We start from the raw sequence: 13,144 nt of genomic DNA on the forward strand, positions 1-13,144 counted from the left end.
TGAGTTTCTGAGGGTGCCCCAGTAGGCCCCCACTTCACCCATCCTGCAGCCCCCCCTGTGCACAGCTTCCCTTGGGGGACGCTCTGATGCTCACACGGTGCTGGCGCTGCTGCTCTCCTCAGCTGTGGGGCTGCAGGAGGGCACCCCACGGCCCCGGGGGCTGCGTGTCCTCCCCCCCGCCAGCACACACCTGTCCTGCACCCCACAGTGGCAGCCTGCAGCTCCCGCCCGGGAGGGTGCGGGTCTCGCAGCGGGGATGGGGGGGGGGGGGTCGCTTAGGAGGCAGGCGGGCAGCGTGGGGCCGGTGCCACCCGCGGCGGCAGCCCGACGGGGAGGGCGGGCGTCCTGCCGCCCGGTGGCGGCGGGGAGCCTGGCAGAGGACTCGGTGAAGGACCTTCTCCGGTTTCCTCGGGAGGCTGTCAGGCGGCGGGGGAGCCGAGCCCCCCGCGCCTCGCTGGCCGCGCCGGCTCCCTCCCTCCCGCCGCCCTCCTCCTCCTGCTCCTCCTGCTCCTGCTGCTCCTCCCGCGCCGGTGCGAGGGGCTTTCGCTGCTTTTCCCTTGTCTTTCCTCCGCTCTCTCCTGGGAGGAGCGCGGTGCTGGGAGCTGCGGGCAGAGGCGCGGGGATGGGGCGGCCGCCGGCCCCCAGCCCGCCCGCCCGCTCCCGCCGCCCGCCGCCGCCACCACCCCTCCCCGGCCGGCGGGAGGGGGCGGCTCTCCCCCGCCGCCCGCCTCGCCTCCCGCTCTGAATCGCTGCCCCTCGGCCGATCTGGGGAGAGGCGGGGAAGGGGGTACGTCCCCTCGCACTTTCCCCCACCCCACACTTCTTTTTTGCCCCCCTTTTTTGCCTTCCCCCATTCACCCCCACCACAACCCCCCCCCCCCCCCAGCCCGTTTCTCCTCCACGGGGGCTTTTCGGCGGCCATGCGGCCGGTCGCGGGCGAGCGGCTCTAACTCGCCCCCCTCTCCCGGATGGCCCCCCGGAGCCGCGGGCGGATGGAGCCGAGCTACGTCGTGGGGATCTGCTGCCTGGTGCTGCTGGAGCCGGGCCGGGTGTGGAGCGGCGAGCCCAGCACCGGGGGGCCCGGTGAGAGCGGGAACAGCAGCCAGGCACCGGCGGCGGAGACCACGGCCCCCGCGCCCACCGGGGCGGCACCGGCGGGGGGGGACCGCTGCCGCGGTTACTACGACGTGATGGGGCAGTGGGACCCGCCGTTCAACTGCAACGCCGGCATCTACCAGTACTGCTGCGGGACCTGCGGGTACCGCTTCTGCTGCCAGTTCAAACCCGGGCGGCTGGACCAGAGCGGCTGCTCCAACTACGACACCCCCAATTGGGTCAACACGGGCCAACCGCCTGCCCGGGTGGACGAGACCCCCGAGGACCCCGCTCGTGACAAGACCAACATGATCGTCTACATCATTTGCGGCGTGGTGGCCATCATGGTGCTGGTGGGCATCTTTACCAAGCTGGGCCTGGAGAAGGCGCAGGGTCCCCAGACGGAGATGACCGTCTCCAGGTAAAGGGGTCCGGTCCCTCCACCTGCCCCACTTGATCCCCCCATGGGTGGCAGCCAACATCCCCACCCCTTGCATAGGGTGAGCCGCAGCTTCACCCTGGGGCTGCCAAGAGGGTGAGGTGATCCCCGAAACCCCCGTCCCAGCATGCTGAGACACCGGGGGGGTGGGTTGGCTGCAGCCCCCTAACCTGTCCCAGCAGGAAGGGCTGCCAGCCAGGGCAGCCTCCACGAGAGGGGGTGAACGCACACCCATTCCCTCTCAAAACGACCTGCTCCATCCCTTGGGGAGGCCTGTCCCTGGCTCAGGAGAGCCATCCCCATCGGCCAGTGGGGTGGGTGACATGTGAGCTATAGGAGGTGGCTTCCCCCCCTCCCAAAAGCTGTGGTTCCCAATGCGTGGGGGAGGCGAGATGGGGTCCGACTGTGCGTGGGGTGACTGGGGACAGCAGTCCCCTTGGGCTCAGCCTTGCTGGCGGTGCAGGGGGAGAGGAGACGTCAAAGACAGCTCCACCGTGACAGCTCCGCCGTGGCTGCTGCGCCTCCTCGGTGTGCGTGTGCACGCGTGTGTGTGCGCGGGTGTGCGCGGGTGCCTGCCTCTGTGCACCGGGGTGGGACATGGACCGGGCTGCACGTCCCCCGGGGCTCGGCCTCCAGCAGAAAGTTGGGCAGCCTCCCCCCGGCCCCCACACCCTGCGGCTCCAGCCCTGGCTTTGCGGTCCCGAGCGCGGGGCCGGCGGGGGGAAGGTCGGGGTGTCAGGCACACCTTGGCAGCGGGAACCCCCCGCGCCTCCTCCCCGGCTTCCGTGGCCATCGGTGCACCTCCCACCCGCCCCTCCCGCACCAGCCCTGGCTCCAGGTACACGCTTGTTGCCCCGTTTCTGACCCCTCCCCAACCGCTTCCTGCATGGCTCCCCCCCCTCCCTGCTCCCAGCACTGTGGTGTCATGAGCGGCCCGACCTCAGCCCCACAGGGCACATCGCCGTCTTCCCCGGGGGCAGCAGGGCTGCGTGTGCCGTGCTGAGACGCATGGGGACGGGCAGGGGGGCAGTGACCCCCCTGGCCCGGAGTGGGGAGGGGCAGGGCATGCAGACAAGCCCAGGCAGGGGAGGACAGGGCTGGTGGCCCCAGTCCCAGTCCCAGCTCTGCTGCCTCACTTTCCCCTCAGTGTCATGTACATCTCCTCCGCTTAAGGGGATTTTTCCTCTCCCTTATCTTTTTCTTTCTTTCTTTTCTTTTTTTTTACCGATTACATTCAGTGAGTTTAACACTTCGGAGCGGCTGCCGGCAGCCCCAGCCTCCCCGGCACAGCTCTGCCCCTGCATCACTGACTCAGAGCTGGCCCTTCCCCGGCCTCCTCCTGGCGCACATGCGATGCACACGTGTGCACACACACACACACACACGTGCACACACACAGAGGAGGAGCGGAGCCGGGGCAGGTCACCAAGGGGGTCGTGCTGTGGTCATGCCAAGGGTGCGCCAAATCGAAGGGGGAGGGATGGAGAGGGGACCCAGCCAGGGCTGCAGGGGCAGAGAGAGGGGCCGGGGGCTGAGCCGAATCCAGCACCTTGCCCAGCAGTGGTGTGAACGCTCTACTTAACATCTTCCCAGTGAGGACATTAAGCCTGGTGATAAACCCATCTTTATGCCATTTTGTTCAGGGATTTTAGCTTTAAAAAAAAAAAAAAAAGTAGGGCCAGAGGAAATTCTTTCACTGGGATGACTGGGGAGCTGCTCTGATTGCACCCCCAGCACAGGACCCGCTCTCCTTCCCCTGGGGCACCCAACTCCCCCTGCCCGCCTGGGGCTTGGGCAGCTGCTGGGTGCTGCACTCTGGACCCGCTGCACCCCGGACCCGCTGCACCCCATCCCCAGACCGCCCCCACCCTGGGGAGCAGAGGCTGACCACCATTCTTGGAGGAGCATTGCATCTGAGCACGGGTGGGGGTCACGGGGCCCTCCTGAGCCGTGGGAGGCAGTTTTGGGGGATCCATGCTGTGGCCCGCCTGTGGCGGGGGGGCCTGGCCAGGTGCCACTGCATGCCCATGCGTTCCCCCACATCGCCTGAGGAAGCACTGGCACCTTGACAGGATCAATACGGCCTCCACCAGCCTCCCTGCCTCCTGACTCCCCTTCCACTCGCCTGCCGCCACGTCTTTTTTTGGTCACACCTCGCTCCTCCTGGGAAGGAGATGCTGTTCTTGGGGAGAGGTTGGCCCCTGGGACGCCTGGACCCAGGTCCCCGTGCCCTGCCAGCAGGTCTTGCCTTCTCCCATCAACAGCTGCTGGCAGGACTGCTGCCACTCGCCTGTGGGGTGTTTTCCGCGGGTAGCCTCAATTCTGTGCCACCAGAGCCATGTATTTCCCCACGTCCCCCCTCCCTCTCACTCGTGCAAGTCCGAACTTCCCCAATGAGTTTAGGGAGATTGGTGCCTTCTCCCCGCGAAGCCACAGGTCTTTTGGGCACCAGCACACGGAGTGGGAGAAGGCGAGTTGTCCTCACCCGTCATTGTGGGACAAGATCAGAAGGGCACCCCCATCACTGCAGAAGCCAGGAGAGGGCTCGCCGTCTCCCGTGCCCCGGCTTCTGCGTAAGCCACAAGCAGCTCCAGTTCCACAGGGGCGGTGACTGGCAGGGAGCAGCTCTGCTGCCCGGCAAGCCAAGGCAGGGCTGGAGCGGTGCATAGAGTACAGAGCCCTGGGCACCAGGCAAGGCATCAGGCTGGCATGGCCCCATGAGTGCTGGGCTGATGGAAACAGTGCCAGGGGCTGGGTACATGGCACAGGCATGCGAAAAGGGACGCTGTCACCTCCGTCCCGCTGTGTGCCTGGTTGGCCCGGGCAATATGTTTCATCTCGGCGTCTCCGAGCCAGCGTGGCTATTTCTAGCTGCCTCGTCCCCGTACCCATGCGCAGCCCAAGGCATGGGCAGTGCCACCTCACCTCATTCCTGGCGCCTCAGGTAGGAGCTTCTCATTTGCTCCTCGGGCACCGCATCGTGGCCTTGGGCCAGCTCCCTGTTGCACAGCCGGTTTGGTTTCCATTCCCATCCCTCCCTCCCACCAGGGTTTTTCCGCTCCTGGGGAGCTCTGCCTGCTGCCCTGGGACGGCTTCCACTGCTGCTGCTCACAGGTGTCCCACTTGTGGGGGGAACGTCAACCACTTCTGTACCTCCAGGCATCGTTTGTCTTGGTCCTGGTCCTGGTCTGAGCCCAGGAAGAGCAACCAGGCTCAGAAACCTCACCAGCTCCTCCCAGATGGCGACACCTGAGCTCCCTGCTCAGTCCTGGCTCGCTGCAGCCCTTGTCCAGCTTGTCCTGAGCCCCTTGTGCCTCAGCCACCTCCAACACGACTTCTGCTCCTGGCTTTGGCTGCCAGTCCACCCAGGGGAGCAGGTGCCCAAATGGCTGCAGCTACCTGGTGTGTCCCATCCTTCCCATCCGCTTTCCTCCCGCAGGGCCTTATGGCAGCTCCCGCAAACCCCTCTCCTTCCTGCTCAGCTCACACTTGGCACTCATCCCCAGCACTCGCTCAGCCTGGCCAAACCCTGCGTTGAGTCAGGAACACCTGCCCGTGTTTTTCTTCAGGCCCTGGATCTCCAGGGACATCGGGTCCCTGGGGGCTGCTGAGATCTGTCTGTGCCCATCGTACGAGAGCAGGCGTGCACCCCAGACCTCTCTCCCAAACCCTCCTGGGGGGTTTGCAGGTTATGGCTGGGGTTGCTGTGGGGTGAATATCCCTATGGGAAGAGTTGGGCGAGGAGCAGCCTCTTGGGGGGCAGCGGGGATGCTGGAGAGGGGCAAAACAGCCAGTGGGAGCAGGTGCCCTGGCAGCCACAGCAGCTGAGCCCTTCCAGTGCTGGCTTTTCGCTCCCTGGGTTCCCCCATGCTGTTTGGGGTCCTGAAGCCCAGCCCCACTGCATGTCTGACCGCACCGGGTGTTTCTCTGGCAACACTCCAGTCCACAGCCGTGCCTGCGGTCGATGCCCACAGTAGCAGGCGGTGGTGAAGACCTAGAAAAGGTGTTTGCAGGCAGCATGGTGAGTCGTCACTTGCCGCCCCAGCTCTCTGAAGAATGAGAGAAGGGAGCCAGCTCTGGCAGGGTGGGAGATGTGGACCCCCATCCCTGGACGCAATGTCCAGCCAGGTGGGCTCACTCCCACCACCCAATGCTTTGCCCAAGATCCATCACCCCCCACTGCAACTCCAGTTTTGCAAAGGCACCTTGCTACCTACAAGCCTTCCTGAGTGTCCCAGCCCCAGTGGGTGGGTGTCCTGAGGTACCCACACTGCTGGGTCACATGCATGGGCACCTCCTGCCCCGAGCAGATGTGCCATAAGCCATGGGAAATGTCCCCCTCCGGGAGGTGAAGGTGACGCTTTCACTGGGCATGGAGGCGGCGTAGCCGGTCAGGGTGCCAGCCCACCCACAGCCGTGGCATGCTATGTGTCTCCTCCGCCACTGCGCCTCCGCTCCAAACCTCACCGCCCCACTCGGCTGGCAGTTGCCACCTTCTGCGTTCCCTCTAAGGATTCACTCCAGCTTGGGACAATGTCACTTTGCCTGTCATTCCATCATCTCTCCTCTCTGGCGGCTGTGCTCCCATCTCCTCCCATCGCTCCCTGTCCCCTTGCCCAGGGCTTGCAGCCACTCTCCCATTGGGCTTGCTGGGCATGGGGCTTGGGCCTCCCAAAAGTGGATCAGCCCCCATGCTGGAGTGCTCTGCCAGGCCCTGGGTCCCACTCCCAAACGGGCACCTCCATTTCATGCACCCATGGCTCCCCTGGGGATGGTGTGGGAGCACCGAGCGCTGCATGCCAGCTCCTGCCACGGAGCTGCCAGCCTCTGTTGTCACTGCTCCTGGATCTGCCTCTTTCCTTGGTCTGAGGGCTCATGCCAGGTTGGTTTGGGAGACCTTAATGCACCCGTTGGCACAACCAGGCTTGCCGTGAAGGTGGTTGCACACCCTGGTGGGTGAGGCCGTGCTCGAGCAAGCCAGGCAATAGCTGGGAGCAGGATCCTGCCCCAGCGACCTTCACACATGGCCTCATGCACTCAGCATCCATGGCCATGGTGGTGGATGGAGACCTCACTGGTGCTGCTCGTTAGTGTTTTGCTGCAGATGAGTAGTGCAGGTTTAAAATGGCATCTGCCCTCTGTTCCCCACCTCCATCTGCACCCTGGAGCCATCTCGGTGCCACAGGCCCCAGAGTGACCCTGGGAGATGTGGCCTGAACTTCCCCAAGTCCCCCAGCCATGGCACCAGGCAGGGGTTCATAAAACCCCCGAAAAACATGTACGGTGAGACAGCAGTTCCTCAGTACAGTGTCACCCTCCAGGTCCACCTCCCTTGCACCGCACTGCCTGGGAACAGGGATGGGGAGAAGGGTGCAGCCCTGGCCGGCTGCATGCCTCGTGGTGCATGGGCAGTGGGTGAGCCTGGGTGTTGCCAGCGCTGAGGGCTCGTGCATCCTTCCCATCTTAGCAAAATCACTCATTAATTGCTGCTCGCGCGGTCATTAATTGCTATCATCTACACACCCCAGGCAGTCGGTGCGGAGGGCAGGCTTATGAGGAAGAGCACTGATGGATTTATCTGGAGAGGAAAAGTCACAGAGAAAAGATTGCTCAAGCTTCATAAATAGACCCGAGGAAAAAAAAACACCAATATTAAAAAAAAAATAGGTCAAATCACATTGAACTTCCTAGTGAAACAAGTCTGTTTAAGCGCTGGACCCCAGGGACATGGGAGAGCAGGCAGCAGCCGGTGGGGAGGGGGCTGGCAAGCAATGCACCCCGGGGAAGGTGGAAGCTGATGGGGTGGCAGCTCCCCAGGTTGACAGTCCATGCCCATGGCCTCCGGGGACCTGCCTTCCCTCTGCTGTGGCCAGCCACAGCCCGCTGCCTGCCTGGGCTTGTGCCCAGCGCTTCTCTGGGTTCAGCACCCATGGGCAAAGGAGCCTGGCTGGGCCCAGAGCTGGGGTCAGTCGGCTGCAGGAGGGCTCCTGGCGTTTAAATAGCTGCAGGACAGAGGTGCCACAGCCTCCCTGGGCAGCCTGGTCCAGAATTTGACCCCCCCTCACAGGAAAAAAGGTTGTTTCTTATATTTAAACAGAATTTCCTGTGTTTCGGTTTGCACCCATCGCCCCTTGTCAGCCTGGCGCCATCCTTGTGGCACCCTCCCTTCAGATACTCGCATACATTGATAAGATCCCCCTGAGCCTTCTCCAGGCTGAACAGTCCCAGCTCTCTCAGCCCTTCCTCATAGGAGAGATGCTCCAGTCCCTTCATCATCTTTGTGGCCCTTTGTTGTACTCTTTCCAGTATGTCCATGTCTCTCCTGTACTGCGGAGCACAGAGCTGGAGCCAGCACTCCAGGTGTGGCCTCATCTGTGCCGAGCAGAGGGGAAGGATCCCCTCCCTTGGATCTGCTGGCAATGCTTTGCCTAATGCAGCCCATGAGACCGTTCACCGCCTTTGCCCCAAGGACATGTTGCTGGCTCATGGTCAGCTTGGTGTCCACCAGGATCCCCAGGCCCTTTTCTACCAAGCTGCCTTCCATCTGGTCAGCCCCCAGGGGTTGTTCCTCCCTCATGTCAATTTGTTCAGCTCCATGAGGGTCCTGTTGGCCCATTTTGGAGTGATCCCAGGGGGGTTGTTACCCAAAGCTCCCAAGAATGATGTGAAATGAACCCAAAGGGCAAGTGGCCCTCCCTTGTAGCTTTGCTCTTGCCATCACCCTGTGGTGTTGACTGGATACAAACTGGGAGGGAAAATATCCCAGGAACAGCCCACAGGGACCTCCGAGCATCTGCACCCCTGAGCATAAGGCATTGCTTTCCCCGTTGTTCTCACTGCCTTCCCTGGCAATTCCCCGCGCCAGGTTCCCTGGGCTTTTGAGTGCTCTGGAGCCATGAGCTGACACATCCACCAAGTCAGGATTATTCCTCCCTTCCTCTCTAATTTGCATTTATCCAGTTGAGTTTAATCTGCTGTTTTATCGTCCAGCCACTTGCTAACCATGAGCTCCTGCTGCAGCTCCCGGTGTGCGTCTATGAGCCAGCCAGAGCCTTCGAAGCGCGAGGCATGCTGACAGTGAGCTGGGGATTAGGGAACCAAAAAAAGCCCCAAGCGGACACCCCTGAGCCCTTGCAGTCATGCAGGGCTGGTCTCTGCAGGGGGAACGGCGGGTCTCCTCCTCGCAAAGCCCCATGCCAGCAGAAGCATCCCATCCTGCCCTGGGACTTGCTGCTGAAGGCTGCAATGCCATGTTGGCATGCCCCGCTCTGGCATCGCTGGTGTGCCCTCCTCCAGCACTGCTAGTGTGCCCTGGTCCGGCTCCACTGGTATGCCCTGCTCTGGCACTGCTATCATGCCCTGCTCCGGCACCACTGGTGTGCCACAGTGGGACTGCAGCATCTCCATCCATAAATGTTAAACAAAATAGGGCTTTATCTTATGTAATGGTGTTTAATGTTTAATGCTGTTACTTATAAGGAGGGACAGCGCGTGCGCCAGGGGCCATTGCTAGTTCATCCTCCTCCCCGAAGAGGCGCAAGTGGCCTCTCTAATCCCTTCCTCCGAGCCTTCTCCGCTTTGAAGGGACTCGAACGGAGGTGTCACCTCCTCTCCCCACCTCCACCAGGCTCTCACTCCAGGGGAGTATCCCCGAGGTGTTGCTCCAGCCGCCATCAGTTCAGGTTCCTCCAGCTCGGTTGGTCGTACCCTTGCAGCCCGCTCTGAGCTGTCCATCTCCCTCGCCGCCCTCCCCCACTGACGCTCGTGGCCCCGGGAGGGCTCAGCCCCAGCCAGACCCCAATTCACTGCTGGGGGTGGGGGGGGCTCGCCAGCCCCCGTGCAAAAGCTGTGTTGGGAGCCTGAGTGCGCTCCTTGCTCCCAGCAGCCATTTCCTCGCACCAGGCTGCTCGGCTCTGCCTCCAAAGACGGGGGGTTCAGGGCTGGGGTGAGTCGGCAGGACCGGGGGAACTGGGTATTGCCCTAACAGCCCTTCGCCCCCTCCCCAGGACGCTGACGGACCTGCTGAAGCAGCCAGGCCACAGCCCCTCCGAGCACATGGACAGCCTCATGGCGGGGGTGCAGGTCCCTCTGGGTGAGGGGCTGGCCCGGGCCCCCCCAGGGAACAGCACAGGTAAGGTGCAAGCGCAGTGGGGGAAAATAAACTCCCTGGGGTGAATAAAGGCAGCGGGAGGGCACTGCCCGTGGCTGATCCCCCACCTGCCTGCCTCTGACCCCCCAGACAAGCCACCCTTGAACAACGCAGTGGCCATTGCCCCGCCGCTGGGGCGGCCCCACAGCCACAGTAAGCGCCTGCTGCTGGCCAGCAGCCTGGCCCTGCCAGCCCCTGCCTACACCGCCTACGCCACCCTGAAGGCTGGAGGTGAGTGCTGCTGCAGCGGGCCGGCATGGCGGGGCAGGGGGGGGGATGCACCCCGTGGACCCCGCAGGTGGGTGGGGATGGATGGGGGGCTCACAGAGGGGCGCGGGCAGGATGAGCACCCCGGTCCTCCCGGGCTGCCGGGGTCGCTGCTCATGGCCAAGTCTCTGCAGCTCCCCTCTGCCCCACCGACCTGCCAGCTAGTCAGCACCCAGGATCCCACATGGACCCACTGTACTCCTCAGCCAATCAGAGCTCAGGATCCCACATGGATCCACTGCACCCCCTCTCAGCCAATCAGAGCTCAGGGTCCCCCACAGACACACTGCACTGCCCAGCCAATCGGTGCCCACAGGATCTCCCCAAACCCTACAGCACTCCCCATCCAATCCGTGGCCAAGATCCCCCCACTCCCCAGCCAATCAGCACCCAGGATCCCTCCTGCAGACCCTTCCTCCCCCAGCCACTGCCCCCACCCCGGTCCCCGTGTGGGGGTGTCCCCGCGGGGGTGACGCCGTGCTCCTGTCCCTGCAGAGAGCACCCCCGAGGACTTCTACCGGCGGTTCGGGGGGCCAGAGGCGCCCCCCGCCAGCACCCTGCCCTTCCCGCCTGCCGAGGCCCCGGTGCCCCCTGAGGGCTGCGCCCTGCCTGCTGCCAAGGCCAAGGCCCCCAGGCTGCTGGGGGGCCCGGCCTTCCCGGGGGGCTGGGAGGGGGGCCACTCCCGTGGACCCCGCCGGCCCGGCCTGGCCGCCCTGCGCCCCGAGGGGCCACCCAAGGCTTTCGGCCCTGCCACCCCGCTGTACGGGCAGCCCCCCCGGCACCTCGCCACCAACAGCAAGACCGAGGTCACCGTCTGATGGCCAGCGCCACGGTGGACCGGGGATTGGGCTGCCCCCTCGCCTGGGCGTTGCTGACAGCCTCCCCCGGGGGCAGCCTGCTGGAGCAAAGCATCGTAGGTCCTACATAAACTGTGTCGGCTGGCCATGGCGGGAGACGCGGTGTCCTTCCTCTCCCGGGGACAGGGGCTGCCGGCTGCACTTTGCCATCGAGGAGGCACCGTGGGCCAGGCCGTCCCTCTCATCCGAGCAACAAGTTTCAGCCGTTCTCAGCCCACCCTCTGAAGAAGCTGAGCCAGGGGGCACATTGGCAGAGCAGTGTGCTGCTCAGGGGACGGTGGGCAATGCCAGACATGCTACAGCTCCCAGGGATGGGGGACACATCCTGCTGGGGCCAGGCATCCCCACCACCTCCTGTGACCAGGCAGGGGAAGAGCAACAGACTCAAAGCACCATCCCGGCATTGCCTGAGCAGCCTCCCCTTCCCCGTTGTCCCAGCCTCCACCTTGTCAATAAATAATACATTAAACTGTATGGCCTCAGTATGGATTGGCTGGGGGACTCCACGCTGTTCCCACAACCCCAGCTCCTTCCCAAATCCCACTCCCACAGTGCCTGGTGAACCCCTGCAATAGGGGACGTAGTAGGAACACAGCTTCCAGCGCCAACTGCAAAACCCTTTGAGCAGCTACACGAAAACCAAACATCTCCTCTGTCTGAAGTTTAATGGTTCTGACATAGTTTTACCCGGGGGAGCAGAGAAATAAAGAGACGGAGTGGAAGGACATTGTTCCAAGCAAGGTCAGGTAAAAGCTTTTCTCCCATACAGATGCTCCTAAAATTGCAGGCTTCTAGCCCAGCTCTACCTTGCTTGGCTCTGCTCAAGCCCTCAGCCTCTTGGGTTGCTTCCAAAGGAGCACAGAGACACCACACTTGCTCCACCAAGGGACCATCTTCCATTGCAAGCCGTACAGCTCCATTGGCCAGGTTATCTGGACAAAGGACTGACAGCTTCCCGAGGCGCTTGTGTGGTTGGATGCCTCTGAAGGACGCTTCAGGCTCACCTATGCTTCAGAGCAGCTGCTGGGTGGGATGAAGAGGGCTACAAGAAAGAGGGCAGGCAGGAGGTGGTGATAACGTTCGCCTTTATTAGGTAACAGATGTTCATGAGCCCTGGGACAGGGTTTTTGAGGCAACAGACATGGTCCCTGGGGAACCTCTCCACCACCAGTTGCACCTTGTTTCACAAAGCATCCCTACTCCCAACTCCAAGTGGATAAATAGACTTTCTTCACATAATCCATAAAAGGATTTCCTCCCACTCGTAAACAAACAAAAAAAATCTTACAGTATATATACACACCTATAAAAAATGTTGTAGGGACAGATGGGCAGCAAATTTATGAACAGTGTAGAAAAAACAGGGCAAAGATCCCTTGCCCTGGAGGGGAGAGAAGTACCAGCAGTGCTAGGACCCTCCGTGGATCATGGCATTTGCTACCGGGGTTTCTGCCCAGCAGCCCCTGGCCCAGCTGGTCCCCCAGGACTCAGTCCACCGTGAAGTGAAGCCTCAGCATCTCGGTTTTCCCAAAGCCTCACTTCCCCCTTTACTAAAGCACCAAATTTTGCACATGTTGCATGCAGATCTGGGGAAACACGAAATAACTCTGAGGCTGCCACAGGTAAAAAGTTTCTGTATCTTAGGAAAAACTCAGGACCAAGAAGACAGTGCAAGAGCCACTCAGGGGGAAAAAAAGTAGGAGGATGTGATCCACCCCCCACAAATAGGATCACTGATAAACTAGGAAACTTGGGATGGGCAATCAAAACCCACCCAAAGCCAAGAGCTGTTCTGCACGCTTCGGCTACCTGCTCAAAGCACAAGTGGCTGCCACTGCCCAAACCAGACCATCCCCTACGCTGATCGAAGACATTCAAGAGCAACTCCCCTCCAACCGCACAGGCTGCTGGCCATCGGGGCTGGGGGTCCACCAGCTATTCCCCAAATAAAGCAAGGGAGGGAAGTGTCTTCTGGTCCCCACACTTTTGTTTGCAGCTATGGGTCACTGGGAATGTGCTTCGCTGGGAGAAGGGTTCTCTTGGCCCCAAGTTTCCAGCTTGTTGAAGCCAGGCAACTCTAGGACTAGCATCACTCATGTTCAGTTCCTGCAGCACATGAAATCCCCCTTCCAGATGCCAAAAAACCCCGTGCAAAGTGAGACAATAAGCCCCCATCTTTTTCCCCTCATTTTGGAAGGAGCTCAAGCTCTCAAGCCCCTCTGCAAAACCCAGATCCATGTGGGAGCTTCTTGCAAAACAGCCCCAGTTCTGATTTAGCAGGAGTCACCACACTGTACAGGCCTGACTGGGACAGAATAGGATCAGGCTGCTGCTTGT

The 13,144-nt window shown here is 62.1% G+C and overlaps 1 protein-coding gene across 1 annotated transcript; it reads left to right on the forward strand.

Annotated features, from left to right (window-relative positions):
* The first annotated feature begins 968 nt into the window (after positions 1–968).
* Positions 969–11,239, forward strand: SHISA8 (shisa family member 8). The gene is made up of 4 exons (XM_068402101.1): positions 969–1,516; positions 9,541–9,665; positions 9,774–9,914; positions 10,446–11,239. Exons 1-4 carry the CDS (start codon positions 969–971, stop codon positions 10,766–10,768), a joined length of 1,137 nt encoding a protein of 378 aa, XP_068258202.1. The 3' UTR covers positions 10,769–11,239.
* The last annotated feature ends 1,905 nt before the right edge of the window (positions 11,240–13,144 follow it).

This window comes from Nyctibius grandis, chromosome 5, assembly GCF_013368605.1.
Source record: "Nyctibius grandis isolate bNycGra1 chromosome 5, bNycGra1.pri, whole genome shotgun sequence".
NCBI classification, from domain to species: domain Eukaryota; kingdom Metazoa; phylum Chordata; class Aves; order Nyctibiiformes; family Nyctibiidae; genus Nyctibius; species Nyctibius grandis.